This window comes from Dryobates pubescens, chromosome 15 (genome assembly GCF_014839835.1).
Source record: "Dryobates pubescens isolate bDryPub1 chromosome 15, bDryPub1.pri, whole genome shotgun sequence".
In the NCBI taxonomy this organism is placed as follows: Eukaryota; Metazoa; Chordata; class Aves; order Piciformes; family Picidae; genus Dryobates; species Dryobates pubescens.
In genome coordinates, this window is record NC_071626.1 from 3,219,303 (window position 1) to 3,238,336 (window position 19,034).

The 19,034-nt window shown below is 42.5% G+C and overlaps 1 protein-coding gene across 1 annotated transcript in view; it reads left to right on the forward strand.

The window, feature by feature from the left end:
• The window catches only part of CFAP54 (cilia and flagella associated protein 54), a gene marked incomplete at its 5' end in the record, with an annotated part of 119,110 nt that overhangs the window by 99,256 nt on the left and 820 nt on the right, over window positions 1-19,034 (forward strand). The window contains 7 exon segments of the mRNA XM_054168042.1: window positions 207-335; window positions 2,043-2,151; window positions 2,467-2,512; window positions 4,720-4,806; window positions 5,319-5,462; window positions 13,322-13,428; window positions 14,952-15,113. Coding sequence (XP_054024017.1) covers window positions 207-335; window positions 2,043-2,151; window positions 2,467-2,512; window positions 4,720-4,806; window positions 5,319-5,462; window positions 13,322-13,428; window positions 14,952-15,113 — 784 coding nt within the window.

Below are 19,034 nucleotides of genomic sequence, written 5' to 3' on the forward strand. Positions count from 1 at the left end.
CATTTGGATGGCCTACATAAATCTCAGTGGCATCATAAAGTAGTGAAATACTATTACAGTTCTTCATTTATATCCATTCATCATTTAGACTTTTGAGAATTGGATTTTAACAGCACTGGTTCAAAGGAAGTTGCTTCTTTTTTTTTGCACCAGTAATTTTTGTGTTAATTAATGTGCTAGGAACTGTCTCTTTTGTTTTTCTTTAGGACATGCATTAGCTGAAAAGGGAGAAGATCCACTACGTGCTCTCAAACATTTAGAATCAGCACTGAAGCTCTGCAGAGCATCTGCAACACAGAACTTGGCTATGGAAGATGAACTGCTTTTTAAGATAGGTAAAGCAAACCCTGTTTGTGCATCAGGATTTCCTTCCTAGGCAATGTTACGTGGCCTCTCTTAAAGTGGAGATGTTTTGCTGTAAAATAGACCAGATGTGGATAGCTCTCACCCTGTTCAGCTGCAGCTTTCCTGTGTTTAGTATCACACCAGTATAGTTCAAGGATGCATCACATCACAACAAATGATTTCAAAACAGCAGAAGAGCTTCTTGTGCCTGTGTGTTATTAGGGATCAAAAGTTGTAGCCAATGAGATTAAGGACACTAGAAAGTTAATCAGCTTCTTTGCATCAGTCTGAAATAAAGAAGATCAGAGGCTGAAAAAACATCAATATCACATGGATCTGTTGGAGAGGGTCTAAAGGAGGGCCACAAAGATGGTCAGAGAGCTGAAACACCTCTCCTGTGAGGACTGGCTGAGTTAGTTTGGGCTGTTCAGCATGGAGAAGAGAAGTCTCTAGGGAAACCATATGGCAGCCTTCCAGTACCTGAAGGGGGATACAAGAAAGCAGGGGAAGGACTTTTTATTAGGGCATGTGGTAACAGGATGAGGGGCAGCAGTTTTAAACAAGAGCAGGGTAGATTTAGAGTGGACATTAGGAAGAAGTTCTTTACTATAAGGGTAGTGAGACACTGGAGTGGGCTGTCCAGAGAAGTTCTGACTGCTTCATCCCTGGAAGTGTTTAAGACCAGACTGGATGAGGCTTTGAGCAACCTGCTCTAGTGAGAGGTGTCCCTGCCTGTGGCAGGGGGGTTGGAACTGGGTGACCTTTAAGGACCCTTCCAACTCAAGCTATTCTATGATTCAGTGATTTCTAAATGATTTAATAAAGCTAATGAGTTTCACAGTGTTTGCATGTGTTAGGATTTTAGTGGAATTATGTCTTGCACCAGGAGATGTTGGTTTGTTAAGTTCACAGCCAGACACTCAAGACTCTGTAAAATGCCTCTTAAAATGACAAGTATTGGAAGTTAACAGTGAAAGAAAGAAAAAGAGGGTAGTGTAAATAAGATTGTCTCTTCAGACGCTGAGAACTCCAAGCCATGCAGTATTGAATGTGTTTCTGTGGAAAGGTTGCCTTGTTTTCATCTTTGGAGCTCTTCAAGGATTTTCTTAGAAGGAAACAATTCTGTTATCATTCCTACTGCCAAACAAAAAGCAGATTCACATCAGAACTTCTTGCTGCATGTTTATAGAAAGGGCAGGTAGGGCTATCACTGGTGCTGAGAAGATGCTGCCAACAGATTCTTCAGCTTGCTGGCTGCATTTATTCTGTGGCTGAGGAATGTGCACAGCCAACACAGGCCTGGAAACCACATTCTGGGTGCAGCTAGTGCAGGACAGAACAGGCCTGTGCCTCTGCATTAACTCCTCCATTTACAATGGTCCTCTGGTTGGGATCCCTGTGTGGTGGGAGCCAGTATAAATCTGAAGTTTGATTATTTGAGCTACTCTGAAGTATTTTGCTAGGTAGTTTAAACAACCTGGAAAAGATTTTGCTTGGCAGAAAGAGAGCAGATCATGGAATCATTGAATGGTAGGGGTTGGAAGGGAACCTCTGGAGATCACGGAGTCCAAAACAGAGGTTGTCCAACTTTCTTGGAGGGAAAATCAGGTTAAGTCTTTCAGCAAAACCAAACAACCAAACAAAAAGCCAACAAACACCTAAATCTTTCAAACCTGCTTTCTGTATTTCTTTCTTAGGTAAGGTAGAACACCAGATAACTGAAGCAGGCGATAGGAAGTCATCTCAAGCTGTTGAAACTCTGATGGAACCTGAACAACTCCACCAGCAACATGATCAAAATTTTCAGTGAGGAACTAACCATATAACTTATAAAATAATTGTAATCACACATAAACATAGGGTGTTTTAACAGTTTTCTGACAATGGGTGTGGAATTTCTGTTATGAAGTACCTTTTGTATTTTGGAGAGTTGTCTTCTATTGCAGTATGGAAGAGCTACTGTATATTTATTCTCTTGTTGAAAACTAGTGCTGAGAACATTAAAAGCATATTTTAGAGACCCAGAGTTGCAGCTTTCTGCTCTACTTCCACATTTGTAGCCTCCCTGTCAGCAGCCAGAACAGAGCTATCAATTAAACAGGGGTTATATTCATATTTCAGAGGATGGTCTGCCCCCTTCCAGATAATAGAAATCCAACTTGAAAAGGTTAGCAGCCAGAAACAGTCAGAACAGAGGCAGAAGGAGCATAGGAAATGTGTTTGTAACAGATATCAGGACAGTGACTTTGGCATTATTTATCAGCATAGGAGATGCTTGAAGAGCTGAACCAAGCCAGCCAATAAATGCTGTCAAGCAACTCTGATACATTGGACTTGAGTGTTTGTTTAGGTTTTTTTCTTTTCAGTTTCTTGACCAGTCTTAATGAATAATGTGCCATGTCTGGTTACAGACAGTGTAAAGGCAGCAATTTACCTTGGTTGTTTGGGTATTCTGTTACTTTAGTTAATGAACCAGAACTCTGAACACAGGAGCACTAGCATAGTAATAAACCTCTACAAAGCAGTCAGCATGATGGAAGATAGAGCAGAAATGGACTGTGCTGATGTCTTGCAAGTTTAATTTGCTATACTTATTTAATTTGCTGCCATCTTTCTAAAAGAGTGTACAGACATATCAGTGGACCTTGGCTTTCCTATTTTAGAGAACTCAACATCCAGATTACCTTTAAACAAGCCCTCTGATATTAAGTAAAGTTGTTTCTTAGTCTCTATCCTGGGTTGAGTTTAATCTGCTGGATATATTCAATACCCTGCTGCCATCATGCCAGCTTCAAAATGAGAGTGCAGGCTGGAGCAAAGACTCTTGAGGCTTGAAGTTCAGTTTGGAACATGAGAGGCTTTCTGTTCTGGTTGGAGCTTCCAGTTTCCAGGTTTGGGATGTTGGTCTCCTGCTGAGTGGGCTGTGGGTCAGGGGGTGTGGGGGGAGGTTTCTGACTTCTGCTGCTGCTTCTGCGTTTTGCTGTGCTTTTTGCAAATAGGCTGGGGTAGTTGTGCACAGTATCATCTCATTAAACTCTCTTTATCTCAACCCAGAGGGTTTTTTTGTGTTACTTTCCCTCCAGTCTATGTGGGGAGAGAGGGGGGCTTGTGAGAGCAGGTTGTGTTAACCCAGCACAGTCCCTATTTGGTGTCCCAATGTGGGGCTCGAAAAGCAGGCTGTCTTGGTGGCTTTTAAAGGTCCCTTCCAAGCCAAACTGTTCTATGATTCAACTGTTCTCTGATATTTGCCTGCTTTATAATACTACTGTAAAAATAACTGAAAGGAGAAGAAAGTACAGGAGGAGAACAGGAACTGGTGACCACAGTCTGCCTGAAGATGCGGTGGATTATGGTACAGAACCTAGAACTGAGTAGGTCCTTCAGCTGAGCCCAATGAAGAAATTGCACACTGTTTTGGTCACTGTGAGTATTTTTGCTGATTCTTGGAAAAGATTGACTGAAGACCCATATCCAACCTACTTTCCCTCAGCATAAAACTATCTTCTTGTCCTATTGCTAGACACCCTTATGAAAAGTCCCTCTCCAACCTTCCTGTAGGTTCCCTTCAGGCACTGAAAGGCAGCTGTAAGGTCCCCCTGGAGTCTTCTCTTCTCCAGGCTGAACACCCCCAGCTCCCTTAGCCTATTCTTATAGCAGAGGTGCTTCAACCCTTGGATCATCTTTGTGGCCTCCTCTGGACTCACCCCAAAAGCTCTGAGTCCTTTCTGTGCAGAACTGGATGTGGTATTTGAGGTGGGGTCTCAGCAGAGCAGACTCAAGGGGCAGAATCCCCTCTCTTGCCCTGTTGGCCACATTCCCCTTGCTGCAGCCCAGCACACAGCTGCCTTCTAGGCTGCAGGAAGCCGCTCCCAGCTCCTGTTGGGCTTCTCCTCAATCAACACCCCCATTTTTCATCACAAATATGAGTGACAGTGTGAGAAATACAACAGGCTGTAGCCATATTAAAGTGGCTACAAGCCACAGATTTAAAGTGTAATGTGTAATATAAGAGAAAAGAGATATTTAAGGTTCCAGAAAATGATAGCAAAACTTTACACAGTAGAAAGCATAGCATGAGCTCCCCTGAGAAAAGCTTTACAGGAGTAGCCAATTGGTATACTCTGGATATCTTACTTTTCCCCCCCAGTTTTGGTAATTAATCCATGGATTTGCAATCACAGGATGTTAGGGGATGGAAGGGGCCTTCAGAGATCGAGTCCAACCCCCCTGCCAAAGCAGGATCACCTAGGGCAGGCTGATATTTACAACTTGCAAATAAAACAATAATTCTGTAAGTATAGAGGACTGTTTCCTAGAAGTAAAATATAATTTAGCACAATACATTTAGAATCCTAATTATGTGCATTATTTTAGATCTCTTCTGAAGAACTTTCTGAGGAGGCTTGGAAATCAGAAGGCTGCAAAGCACAAGCCTGGGTCGCAGGAAGAGCAGCCACACAGGTTGGTGCAATGTTCTGAAGACTTAATTTTTATTGTTTCTTTTACATTTCATCTTGTGCTACACACACAAGCAAACAAGACATTGCAAACAAGGCAAGAATGAAGGCTTCCTGAGATCTCTGGCGTGGGTCTTATGTGAGGAAATTAAAATGGACACTGAGTAGCGCATTTAATCTCTCTTGGACAGATCTGACTTTGTCTACCTCAAGTTTGATTCAGTGCAAATAAAATGGCACGCTGCTTGATATGTGTGCACATGTATTTGACATGTGGGTAGACATCACTGGCATCCAGGTGAGGATATCTGATTTGAAATCACTTAGGTAGCAATTAACCTGTCAGTAGTAAGGATTTATTTACCTATAGTGTGTACCATATGTCAGAGAGGAATAAAATATTTTCCTGGCTGTAAAAAAATAGAGTAGGTGGAGTAATTATTTATTTTTTGTCATCTTGCTACTCTCAGATTTTAAAATTATAGAAATATTGGAGTGAATAAATATTATTTTTAGGCTAGTAAAGCCGTGCTTGCTCCTCAGCTATTAATTGCCACAAAGAGTGGTAGAAACCACAGCATGAGTGATGCAGTGCAACAGAAAATCCCCCAGTTTGCTTCCATGGATCTTCTTGTTTCCCACAGAGATTTCTCATCTGGTGTTCCTTTATATCTAATAATATTAGAACATTAAGTAACCAATAAACTCTATGTGCCATGTAATGTAGTAATACATTTAACATCTAATTTTCAGTTCTGAAAAATAGTAAGTCAGATTTGGAAAGTTTATCCCAAATCCTTGTCCTGCATAGCAGTATAAAATACTGAGTAGGCCTAATGGGTCTTTACATACCAGCCTGAGCTGAAAAAAACCACACCTGGATTGTTTGCATACAGTGGCTCAGAAAGAGCATAAATACTGCCATGCATCAGGAAAACCAGAGTGACCTTACTTACAGGACTTCCCCAGACTTCTCAGGTAGCTCTTTGGACCCCTATCAGCCATCACTGCTTTCTTTTTCCAACACTGATTTAGAGCACAATTGGTTTCCCTAGGCACATTAGCTTTTCCTTGGGGATTTCCAGTTTTGCTTTTCCTTTGGCAAAGACAAGTCCATGGTGAATAACTTGCCTTTCTTTGCTCACAGCCCCTCCAGCCCAGAACTCCCAAAATAACAAACCCCAAACCCAAACTCTTGCAAACTTGTCTTCCTGGGTACTGTATTCTAAAATTCAGAATAATAGACAGATTTTTCACTGTCCTTCCAGTCCAATGGTTTATTATTTAGAGATCTTTCTGTTATAAATGCAGGAGTGGTTTGTGATTTATGTTGCAGATTGCAGTGTTCAGGGTGGGTAGTGGCAGTTGGTTTGTTTTGAGAACAGAGGGTAAACGTTCAGATTGTTTCAGCTTCAGACAGGAACCTCATGCCAACTTTCTCAGGAGCCATAGAATGTTTACCTTAGATAAGTCCTGTAGCTGTACTTGTGTGAGAAGATACATAGAATATACATAGAATAAACCAGGTTGGAAGAGACTTTCAAGATCATTGCGTCCAACCTATCGTCCAACCTATCATCCAACACCACCTAATCAACTAAACCATGGCACCAAGCACCCTATCAAGTCTCCTCCTGAACACCTCCAATGATGGTGACTCCACCACCTCCCCAGGCAGCCCATTCCAATGGGCAATCACTCTCTCTGTGTAGAACTTCTTCCTAACCTCCAGCCTAAACCTCCCATGGCGCAGCCTGAGACTGTGTCCTATTGTTCTGGTGCTGGTTGCCTGGGAAAAGAGACCAACCTCTGCCTGTCTACAACCTGCCTTCAGGGAGTTGTAGAGAGCAATAAGGTCTCCCCTGAGCCTCCTTCTCGCCAGGCTAAGCAACCCCAGTTCTCTCAGCCTCTCTTCATAGAGCTTGTGTTCCAAGCCCCTCACCAACTTTGTTGCCCTTCTCTGGACATGCTCCAGCAAGTCAACATCCTTCCTAAACTGAGGGTCCTAGAACTGGACACAGTACTCGAGGTGCAGCCTAACCAGTGCAGTGTAGAGGGACAGAATGACCTCCCTGCTCCTGCTGGCCACACTGTTCCTGATGCAGGCTAGGATGCCATTGGGAAAGACCTCCCCTGCCTCATCTGTGACCCCTACCACAAAGAAGACACATGCTCAAGAAGCCCAAGAGATTGCTAGAACTCATTACCCTATCCCTGCCTTCTATTAAGCATAAGCATGCATATGGAGATGGTGTAGCTATATAAAGAAAAGTTAGGATTTGTGAGGTGCTTTTTGGCAGAGACTGGAAGTTTCTGTGGGGGGAAGTCTCTGTGGCCTGGCACGCTGTTTCTCTCCTTTTTTTTTTTTTCCTGCTGCTGGCTTGCTTCTGCTTTTTAATAAACCAACTCTCACAAGAAACTTAGGCATTTTCTTGTGTGGCCCATTTGTAACATTTCCTTTAGCTTGGTAGAACTTTGCCTTGGCCTTATTTATTTCCAACTTCTGCATTCGTTTTACAGCTAATGGAATTAATGAAATGGATTTTTTTGGGGGGGTTGAAGTAGCCCACAGTGAAACTAGGTATCCTGGAATAATGGTTGCCAGACATCATATAAACACAGAGGCAAAAAATACCTACCACATAAACACTGGGAAGCAACAATTTAGTGATAAAGCTTTGCTTCAGTGCCTTAATTTCAATCATCCCAACTGACTGACAAAGATTGAATTGCTCTGCCTGACAGTTGCTGGCAAAGCTGAGCGATGTCTGTGTGCTGTACAGTGTTTAACCATATGTGTTTTGATTGGTTTATGAAAACAAGTGCTGTACACTAAGACTTTCCATCAATCTGATTGTTTGGTGCTAGCTCCATTTCCTTAGGATTACAGAGCATCTTTACTTTTTTCTTTCAGCAAAAAGCAGCAGGTGCTTCTCTTGATAGTTCTGTTAGGCCGTGCAAAGAAGAATAGAAAACGTAGAAAAGCAACAATAGGCCAAAATATATAAAGGTAAATTGAAATAGAAATGATCAGCAGAGCATCCCAAATGTTCTCTGTAAAACCAGCAGTGAAACACATGAAGCTTCATCTATTAAAAAGATGGCCATGGAAACTAAATTCTGTTTCCACAACTGACCATGAAATATCAGCAGTAACGGAGAGCTTTGTGTTATTCATTCCTGCAAAAATATTCTCTCTTCTGTGCCCAGTGTGTCTAGACCCTAGGAGATGAAACAGAATGATAGTCAATAAGATTTTATTATTGGTTAATTAAGTTGGCTGTGTTATTAGGTAGGGCTGAGGCTTTACATCTGCTGGATCTCCATGGTTCTTACCAAAAAAAATGGCTATTTAGTACATACAAGCCTCTATGTTATTAATTTGGTCTGTAATAAAAGCATGATTTAAAAGTATATCATTTATATTTTCTCAAAAGTCATTGAAGGCCTTTGTGTGAAATTTTTTTCAGTGATTTATATTTTCTCAGGAGTCATTGAAGGCCTTGTGTGTGATTCCTCCTCCCCCCCCCCACCCCAATTTATATCTTCTCAGAAGTCATTGGAGGCCTTGTGTGTGAATCTTTTTTTTCCCCTGATTATCAGCTGCCCAGAGAATCAAGTCTTTTCAGATCCATGGTTTGTGAGCAGCCTATCTGAGCTTTCAAATGTAGGCAGCTTAGCCTGCATTACTCAGAGGAATCCTGAACTGGAATGCTGGAGTCGATGATGACCATGCCATACGTATTGAAAACTGAATGGTGAAAGTCTTTGAAAATTCAATGTGAAAATGATTGTCTTCAGTGTTTCTCCATCCCACTTCTCACATTAATAATTATCTGTCATAAATGCAATCGTGGTTTGTGATTTGTATTGCAGAATTCACTTTTAGGGGAGCTTGGTATCGAGGCTGGATGGTTGGCTTGTTTTGAGAACAGCCGGGTGCTGCACTGTGGCCACAACAACCCCATGCAGAGCTACAGGCTGGGGCTGGAGTGGCTGGAGAGCTGCCAAACAGAGGGGGACCTGGGGGTGCTGATTGACAGCTGCCTAAACATGAGCCAGCAGTGTGCCCAGGTGGCCAAGAAGGCCAGTGGCATCCTGGTCTGCATTAGGAATAGTGTGGCCAGCAGGAGCAGGGAAGTCATTGTGCCCCTGTACTCTGCATTGGTTAGGCCACACCTTGAGTACTGTGTCCAGTTCTGGGCCATCGAGACGCTTGAACGTGTCCAGAGAAGGGCAACAAGGCTGGTGAGAGGCCTTGAGCACAGCCCTGTGAGGAGAGGCTGAGGGAGCTGGGATTGTTTAGCCTGGAGAAGAGGAGGCTCAGGGGTGACCTCATTGCTCTCTACAGCTACCTGAAGGGTAGTTGTAGCCAGGAAGGGGTTGATCTCTTCTCTCTAGCAACCAGCACCAGAACAAGAGGTCACAGTCTCAAGCTGAGCCAGGGCAAGTTTAGGCTCAAGGTGAGGAGAAAGTTCTTCGTAGAGAGAGTCGTTCGTCATTGGAATGTGCTGCCCAGGGAGGTGGTGGAGTCACCATCCCTGGAGGTGTTCAAGAGCGGATTGGATGTGGCACCTGGTGCCATGGTCTAGTCATAGGTCTGTGGTGACAGGTTGGACTCGATGATCTTTGAGGTCTCTTCCAACCTTGGTGATTCTGTGATACTGTGAAAGCAAATGTTCAGACTGTTTTTCCCAAAGCCATGGAATGCTCATCTTGGATAAGGAAGGCCTGGACACAGCTGTACTTGTGAAAGACTTTGTACTTGTGTGAGAAGACGAACCTTATCTGCAACCCCCTCTACAAGGAAAGTTACTACTCAAGAAGCCCAAGAAATTGCTAGAACTCATTATCCCTGCCTTCTATTAAGCATAAGCATGCATATGGAGATGGTGTAGCTATATAAAGAAAAGTTAGGATTTGTAAGGTGCTGTTTTGGCAGAGACTGGAGCTGTCTGTGGGGTGGGAGTCTCTGCAGCCCAGCGTGCTGTTTCCTGGCTTAATAAAACAACTCTCACAAGAAACTTGGAAATTTTCTTGTGTGGTCCTTATTTATAACATTATCCTAATACTAAAACAAAAACTATTAAATGACAGGCTAGTCTTTTATGATTTATTTTATACCTATTATGTTCAGCGGGAGGTGGAGACAGAGGACCCTTGAGGAGAGAGAACTTGCTCTCCTATAAGAACAAATTAAAAGACTTTTCTGCAAGTAGCTCTTCTCGAGTTAGTAACTTTCTGCAGTGTTGGACAGCATATCATTACTCATTTCCCAACAAAGAGCTGACTGAGCCACTGAATAAATTGTAAATATATGGTACGTGACATTTATAACAGCCACCGTATATCAAAAAATATTTTACTCTGTCGGCTCCCTTTTTTTTTGACATAATTAGTATTACACTGTCCTAGAATAATAAGCTTCAGAGCTTACTGTCATGTTCCTGACAGGTGCAAGCTGCATAATCATGTGTTAGCTTCACTGTTGTAGACAGCTAACAAGCATAAAGCTCTTACTTCTTTTAATTCTAAGCTTGGTTGATTTTTTTTGTCACAACATTTTTAGAAGCTTTAAATGTTCAGGAGACTGTGTGAGTTATTTTTAAGCTGTTCCTGTAATTTGATAGGGGTTTTTCTTTTTAGCAGTACAAATGGGCACAATTTGGGGAAGCGTTATTTTTTATGTCCGGGATTGGTTTGCTTACATGCGTCTTGATAATTCTGCTTTGGGCTCTCGAAGTTCTGTTTTTAGCTCTGCTGACCCACAAATCCAAATTACATCGAGGAGGCCGTAATTACACTTGTGTCCCCTGTTACATTGTGTGTGCTTCTGTTTTATTCTACTCCATGATAATATGGTTGGTCTCATCTCCCAGGCAACCAGCACCAGAACAAGAGGATGCAGTCTCAAGCTGTGCCAGGGGAAGTTTAGGCTGGAGGTGAGGAGAAAGTTCTTCCCAGAGAGAGTTGTTAGCCATTGGAATGTGCTGCCCAGGGAGATGGTGGAGTCACTGTCCCTGAAGGTGTTCAGAAGGGGATTGGATGTGGCACTTGGTGCCATGGTTTAGTAGCCATGAGGTCTTGGGTGACAGGTTGGACTTGATGATCTTTGAGGTCTTTTCCAACCTGATTGATTCTATGATTCTGTGTAGGCCTGGAAGCACTTAACTAAGCCACTTTTTGTTGTTTTCAGGCTTTCGAGAAAGTCAGATAGCTAAATATTTATATTTGTAATTCAGCAACCCTCCAGTTTGACAAGAGCAGTTGTAACAGCCTTTCACCAAAAAATAATAATCAATAAGAGGGCAATAGTAAGAGGACAATAATTAGAGGACACAGTCTCAAGGTGCGCCAGGAGAGTGCTTGGTGCTATGGTTTAGTTGATTAGATGGTGTTGGATGATAGGTTGGACTCAGTGATCTCCAAGGTCTTTTCTGGTCTATTCTATTCTGGTCTATTCTACTCTATTCTATTCTAATCTATTCTATAAGATGCAGTTTAGTGAGAAAGAAAACATATATACAGGAGAGAGATGATTCTGCCCTGAACTGGACACTATACTCCAGATGTGGTTTCACCAAGGCTGAGTAGAGGGGGAGGAGAACCTTCCTTGACCCACTGACCACACTCTTCTTACTACACCCCAGAGTACTCTTGGCCCTTTTGGCCACAAGGGCACATTGCTGGCTCATGGTGACCTTGTTATCCACCAGCTGTGTGAAAGGTAACAAACAACATTCCTGTAGGTCTCTCTAAGTTATATCAGTGGGCCTTTGCATTCTGTTTAGTAAAGTCTTACCTTGTGAAATGGAAACAGCCGTAACTTGGTAAAATGGACACCTTTTAAATGAAACCATTTATTTTCATGAGCATATATTTGTGCAGGAGTGGAAATCATGCTGATTCTAGTAGACACTTGATTATAACAGACTCTGTGCGTTCCACCAGGAAAAAATACAACTGAAAAGTTTTCTTCTCTGTTTCAGATATCTCTTGGGGCAGAATCAAGTCTCTCGTCCTGTTGGTCACACTGCCTTGGATGCAGCTCAGCACACAGCTGCCTGCTGGGCTGCCAGTGACCACTGCTGGCTCATGTTGAGTTTTTCATCAACTGGCACCCCCAAGTCCTTCCCCTCAGTACTGTTTTCAAGCCATTCCTCACCCAGCCTGGACTTGTGCCGGGGATTGCACTTGTCCTTGTTGAACTTCATGCAATTGGCATGGGCACACCTCTCCAGTCTCTTCAAGTCTCTCTGGATGGCATTCCTCCCCTCCAGCCTCTCCAAGTCTCTGGATGGCATTCCTTCCCTCTAGCCTCTTCAAGTCCCACTGGATGCCATCCCTTCCCTCCAGCGTGTCAGCTGGAAGAAGTACATGCACAGACAGGGGCTCTTTGATGTCTTTAAGCCTTCTGTTCCATTAAGTTTGGTTAGAGCTGGCCAATTCATTCACACCATACTGGTTGGTGGGAGGCTGTTGGAAAAGCTACAATATGTATGCAGGGAAAATGAAGTTTTGTAAATCTCAGTTCCCTAAGAAATCAGCCTAAGCATGAAAGGAGACAGAAAGTGAAGGGCTGCAGGAAAGCAACAGACGAGGAGGTGGGATTTGTTGTATTTTTAAAGAAGGGAACAACATGCAGGCAAAGTTTCTGCTCTGCAATAGAAATCCATGATCTCCAAACTTTTTGGCCTAGCAGATGTGTCAAAATTTCTTCTAGGCCCTTTTCATCTCTATTAATAAACTGACAGAAGCCCTGTGAAGTTAGTGCAAACAATGTCCTTTACAATACACTCTTGCAGGTGACTTTAGCATGACCTCACAGATCATTAGGGAGCCAGAGACAGCTCTTGAAAACAACTAAAACATGAATGCAATATTCTTGACATTCTCCATAGTTAAAATCTCCAGCTACCAGTAGGAAAACCCATTTTCAATCAGAACAGCAAATGATTTTGGTGAGAGATGAGAACATTCCTTTTTTCATTTTGTTGTGCTTTTATATTGATAAAGATAAAGCTTTATTAGATTGGTGAGCTAGGTGCACTTCATGGATTTGAACCTAGCACGATGACAGCCATGCACAAGGCCTTCTAGCAAATGTAACTAATTACAGAGGGCCTTTGGAGATTCTGTGAAAGCTCTCTGTTCAGCCTACCTGAAACTGGAACTGTGGATATGAGCATGATGTGGGATTGATTGACCAGGATCAGAAGAACACTGGGATTTTGATGGTGACTCTACAGGTTATAATTCATTTTCAAAGCCATGTAAATTATATCCATAACAAAGTTGCTTTAAAACCTATAAAAACTGAGTAGAGTACAAATTCACACAAGGCCACGCTCTCCCCTTCTTTTGAAACTCGGTTAAGGCTTCAACCCTTCCAACCTAAGCCATTCTGCGATTCATTAGCACATCTCATTTGACAGTTATTCTGATCTTGTATCACTGAGACGGCTCAGTTCTGCTATACCATGCTGCATTATAGCTCACCCATTCCTTCTCTTTTACAGGTTTTGCTGCTTTATGCTTATAACACAAAGCCTGCCAAGATTAGCAGCATCAAGATTTTCAGTTCAATGACTATGTTTTCAAGCCACTTGTGGATTCTGTTGGCTAGGTGAGTAATCACTGGCTTTATCCTGTTATTTCATGCTATATTAAAGATCACTCAACCATTTAGGGTGAGAGAAAATAAAGTACAGAATATCAAAGAGCTGCAAAAATCTTTAAAAGCATTCATTTTTTGCTTCTTTTTTTTTTTCACTATGAAAACTGTAAGATGTTGTACACAGCATTACACTCATCCAAACAGATGCCTTTTCACTATGTTAGCATTTTAGTTGTGATCCTCAAAGATCTGAGTAACACATGCTAATTATATCACACTGGCATAGCTACGCAAGAAAGCATTAGCAAATCTAAGAGGCAGTCCCAGCAGCTATTCCCATTCTTTCACTGAATCAGCTACTTTCTCCATCCCATAATACAACTCTGAGCATGCAAGAATTTCTCTCAGTTGTAGCCTCAGACTCAGCCCTGTGATGTGTTTCTTTACTTCTTCCTTGTCGTTCACAGAATATATCTGAACAAAGCTGGTGAGAGGTCTGGAGCACAGCCCTGCGAGGAGATGCTGAGGGAGCCGAGGGAGTCTCCTCAGCCTGAAGAGAGATTGGCCATTGGAATGTGCTGCCCAGGGAGGTGGTGGAGTCAGCATCACTGGGAGTGTTTCAATAGAGACTGGATGAGGCACTTAGTGCCATGGTTTAGTTGATTAGATGGTGTTGGGTAATAGGTTTGACTTGATGATCTCAAAGGTCTTTTCCAACCTGGTTAATTCTATTCTATCCTATTCATGAGACCCAGCACTGAAAGGTCACAACTAAAACATGTCCCTAAATGCCAGGTTCACATACCACTTGAACACCTCCAGGGATGGTGACTCCAGCACTGCTGTGGGCAGACCATTCCAATGCTTGAGAACCCTTTCAGTGAAGAAATAGTTCCTAAAATCCAGCCTATACCTTTCCTGGCACAGCTTGAAACCCTTTCCTCTGGTCCCGTTGCTTGCCACCAAGGAGAAGAGGCTGCCCACTCCTTGATCCAACTCCTTTCAGGGGGGTGTAGAGGGAATGAGGTTCCCCATCACCCTCCTCTTCTCTGGACTGAACAACCTCAGATGCTTCAGGCCTTTCAGCAGCCTCATTGTCCTTCTCCGGACATGCTCCAGCACCTCAATGTCCTTCTTACAGTGAGGGGCAAAGAACTGCATAGAATACTTGAGGTGTGGCCTCACCAGTCATTCAGCTAGCCTCAGAAGTTTTTGGAACTTCTGAGCAGGTGTAAGGGAAAGAATAATGGGCCAAGAAGGGTTGCAGCTCTGGCCACCCTTGTGCAGCTTGGGTGAGAAAAATCTTGTTTTAGAGAGGCATATTTAAAACACTTCTTACCCTTTTTAATGCAAAATCCTGATGCATTCCCTATTTCCATCTTTTGGCAAAATGATGAGATCAGTCTTGAAGGGAAAGAAAATGTAGAACCAAATCAATATGTAATAAAAGCCAGGTCACTCTAATGATAGCCTGGGAATAACAAATATTATTGGTTTATAACAGCAGTAATGAAAAGTCTTGGCTCTTTCAGAATGATTTCTTTATGGAAGAACATACCCAATCTGAAGCAGCAAGCTGAAAAGGTGATGCAAAGTCCTAAAAGTTTGGCTTCAGCTTCAGAAGCTGTGAGTTTGCTTGAAGAAAGTGACTGGTTGAAAACAATTGCCCCCAAAAAGTCCCAAATGAATGACTGAAAAACCCCATCTTGATGAAAAAAAGCAGAAGTGTGAAGAGTTCTGCTCTCCAATCTGCCTGACTTTATTTAAGATACCTGTTTTGGGGAAATAAGTGACAGGAAGCTCGGAAGTCAGACCTCAAAGACTAAAGTTTCCTTGCCCCTTCCAAGAAATGTGGAAATGTTTTCATTTTTCATTCAATAATTAACTTTTTCTTAGCTTTGTAAAGTGACAAACCATGCCTATCAGGCACCTTCAGCCCTTCACTTAAAAACAGAGGCTGCCGCTTCAGGTACCCAGATCTGAAGATTGAAGCCTAATTTATAGTAATCTACATCTGAAAACGTTTAGCAAACTGTTAAATCAGCACAGTGAGCAACCCAAAAAGTGCATTTTACAACCATCTGCAAGGCAAAATGGGCACTGAAGGTTTCTGAAATGAGAACCTTCTAATAACATTATCGAGAGAGAACTAAAACTGGCAGTGAATTTGTTTTCATTTTCCCCGTGCCACCTTCCTCTTTTCTTCTCATTAGCAAGGCTGGATATGGTCTGCAACCAAATAACTCCCCTCTCATCCCCACACAAAAGAGGTAATTTCAGAGTTTTCCATGTGGTCTGTTTGAGATAATGTCATTGGAACCGAACCATGCCACAGCATAACTGCTGCTTGATAAATGCCAAGGCAAAATAGACGTTTATTTTCCAAGTGGGAGACATTTATCAAGTGACAGGATTCTCTTTATATCTATTATATGGAATGATTAATGATGTAGAGGCTGTCATCTTGCCTGATGGATGCTGCGGAACAGTGACAATTGTGCACTCTTGCCATTATTACGAGGCTGCATTCTGACCAGCTTGCAGAGCAAATGAAGCTTTGGCCAATCAGAGTTTGCAGGAGAGGAGGCAGAGCTGTCTTGCCCTGGATATTCCTGATTACCTGCTGGATTTTGCTCCAGCTGTCATTAATATATGTCAGTAATTGGGGAAACGGCGTTCAGAAGCCTGGTACAGATTAACATGCCACGCATTATAGGTGCTTAAATATCATCTTGTCAGAGTGTTTGTTTAGAATGTCTTCAGTAAACAGGTAGCAAAAGGATGTCTGCTCACTGGATTTAATACCTGAGCCAGGGACCATTTTGCCTCAGTAGGAACGGCAAGGGTTGGCCTCTTGTGTTTGTGCAGCAAACACTACTTATTTGTGTGGCAGAAAAATGTATATTCATCAGCTAAGGTTTGTTTTGCTGTGAATTCAATTAGAACAACCTAAAACTTGATTGTTCTGGAAAATTTGGTAAAGCTAAGCCATCTGTTAGCTTATCAGAGGAGACTGATAGTACAGCAGTGGGGTTTGGGGGCTTTTTCTTGGTTTATACCATTAGGAAATGACTAAAAGGTGTTTGTCTGAAGTTGAAGCATTTTGACAGCAGTCTTGTTCCAGACCTATCCTTGCTATTAACTGAGATATGCTCCTCTTATTAACAGCCAAAAAACCCCCAACCCTGGACTTGCTGTTCTCTGGAGGTCCCTTCCAACCCCTAACATTCTGTGAGTCTATGAATCTGCTTTCTAAAATAAAACAATTAAACAAAACAAATAAAATGAAATAAAACAATTGGACAGACTGGAGAGCTGGGCACAGAGGAACAAAATGAGGTTCAACACGGACTAGTGCATCTGGGGAGGGATAATAAGCTGCACCAGTACAGGTTAGGAAGTGATCTGCTGGAGAGCAGCCCTGTGGAGAGGGACCTGGGAGTCCTGGTGGATAACAAGTTATCCATGGGACAGCAATGTGCCGTGGTGGCCAAGAAGGCCAATGGGGTGTATTAAGAAGAGTGTGTCCAGCAGATCCAGGGAGGTTCTCCTTCCCCTCTACTCTGTCCTGGTGTGACCTCATCTTGAGTACTGAATTCAGTTTTGGACTCCCCAGTTCAAGAGGGACAGGGATCTGCTGGAGAGGGTCCAGCAGAGGGCTACAAGGATGATAAGGGGAGTGGAGCACTCCCTGAGGGGAGTGGCTGAGGGACCTGGGGCTTTTTAGTCTGAAAAAGAGAAGAGTTAGAGGGGATTTAATAAATGTTTATAAATATCTGAGGGCTGGGGGTCAGGAAGGAGGGGACAGGCTCTGCTCACTTGCTCCCTGTGACAGGACAAGGCACAATGGTTGTAAGCTGCAGCACAGGAGGTTCCACCTCAACACAAGGGGGAACTTCTTTACTGTAAGGGTCACAGAGCACTGCAACAGGCTGCCCAGAGAGGTTGTGGAGTCTCCTTCTCTGCAGACTTTCAAGGCCCATCTGGATGTGTTCCTGTGTGACCTGAGCTAGATTCTATGGTCCTGCCCTGGCAGGGGGGGTTGGACTCGATGATCTCTTTGGGTCCCTTCCAACCCCTGATATCCTGTAATTATTTGTTTAAAGAAACTTCTATTTAAACACATCTATATTTATAACAGATTTATATTTAAACAACTATATTTATAGTATACATAGTCCAATACATGGATTATGCCATTAAGTAGCTTTGTTTGGTTTGTGTTTTTTTTTTTAACTCATGCATTGTTGGGACTTCCTGTCTGGGTTTTATGTTTTTCATCTTTACAAATCAAATAGAAGCTCAAATGTTTTAACCAGTGGGACAATGGGATTGTCATCAACAGTTAGAGACTTCACACTAAGATCCTGTTAGATATGGCAGATTCAGATGAGCAAGTGAAGCTTAGTCCTTCAAGATGCTGACTATCTGCATTCCTGTGTGACCTTCTCTAGGTGAACCTGCCTTGGCAGTGGGGGTTGGACTTGATGATCTCCAGAGGTCCCTTCCAACCTCTACCAATCTGTGATTCTTCTCTGAAGCCAACAGAACTTGTAGAGTGTTGTACTTCATTTTTGCTAGCATATTTCTAAGCAGTATTTCCAAACAAGTTGTAGGTGTGCAAAATTCTTGGCTAGAGGTGGAAAGCTCCAAGTAGGATTAGGTATTCCATAGGGTAGTCCACTCTCTCTGTTTTCAGGCAAGCAGGAGAAGGCAGCAGACATAACTTACATGTAGGTTTACATCATTTTTTCCACCCCACACACTTTTATTGTTGCTCCTCTTCTTGTGAATTAATTGGACAAAGTCAATTCTAATTTGTGGTGTTTTTCTCCTTCTCTGAGCTGTCAAACTTCAACTCCTATCATGTTTCCAGCTTCTCTTCTTTGATTCCCTTCTCCTCCTGTTGATGTGCCTTATGGTGCTTTTTATTCAGCACTGAATTATATTTCTAAGTAGAGGAGGGGAAAGAAAGTGCATTTTTATTGAATTATTCATTTCAATTTATTTGGCTGCTCATGTTTTAAGAATAAAAATTGATCAGCTGGCTTGCTTTAAGGCTATTTAATGAATAGCTGTGTTCTTGAGGGAGATGATAAAGCAAAGGGTTTGGGAGTTCCAGTCTTAAATGTTAAGAATAAATGTATGAATAAGATAATTGCATTAAAAATTAACCTCCCTAGATAGCCTGTTCCAGGCATCTCTTGCTTTAGTTAGTTTTTCTTAATATCTAAACCAGCTAAGTAGTTCTTCTCCATGACCAATGAACATTCAAATCAGCTTAGCATTGCCCTCTGTTTCACCTCATTCATTCAACTTTTCATCTTGGGAAAAGCCTCCCAAATTACTAATTGGTTTTGCTCCTCTTGCCTGATATCTTCATTTTACCAACAGATAATCAGGATAAACTTTGTGAGCAAGACTGTTCACTTATTCCTCTTTTGGTAGCTTCCTGCAAGAGATGTCAATGGGTTAAGACTAACTCTGAAGAAAGAGATTTGAGTGTATCGATTGAGGAGAAGCCCAACAGGAGCCAGCACTGCCCTCATACAGCCCAGAAGGCAGCTGTGCTGGGCTGCAGCCAAAGGAGTGTGGGCAGCAGGGCAAGAGAGGGG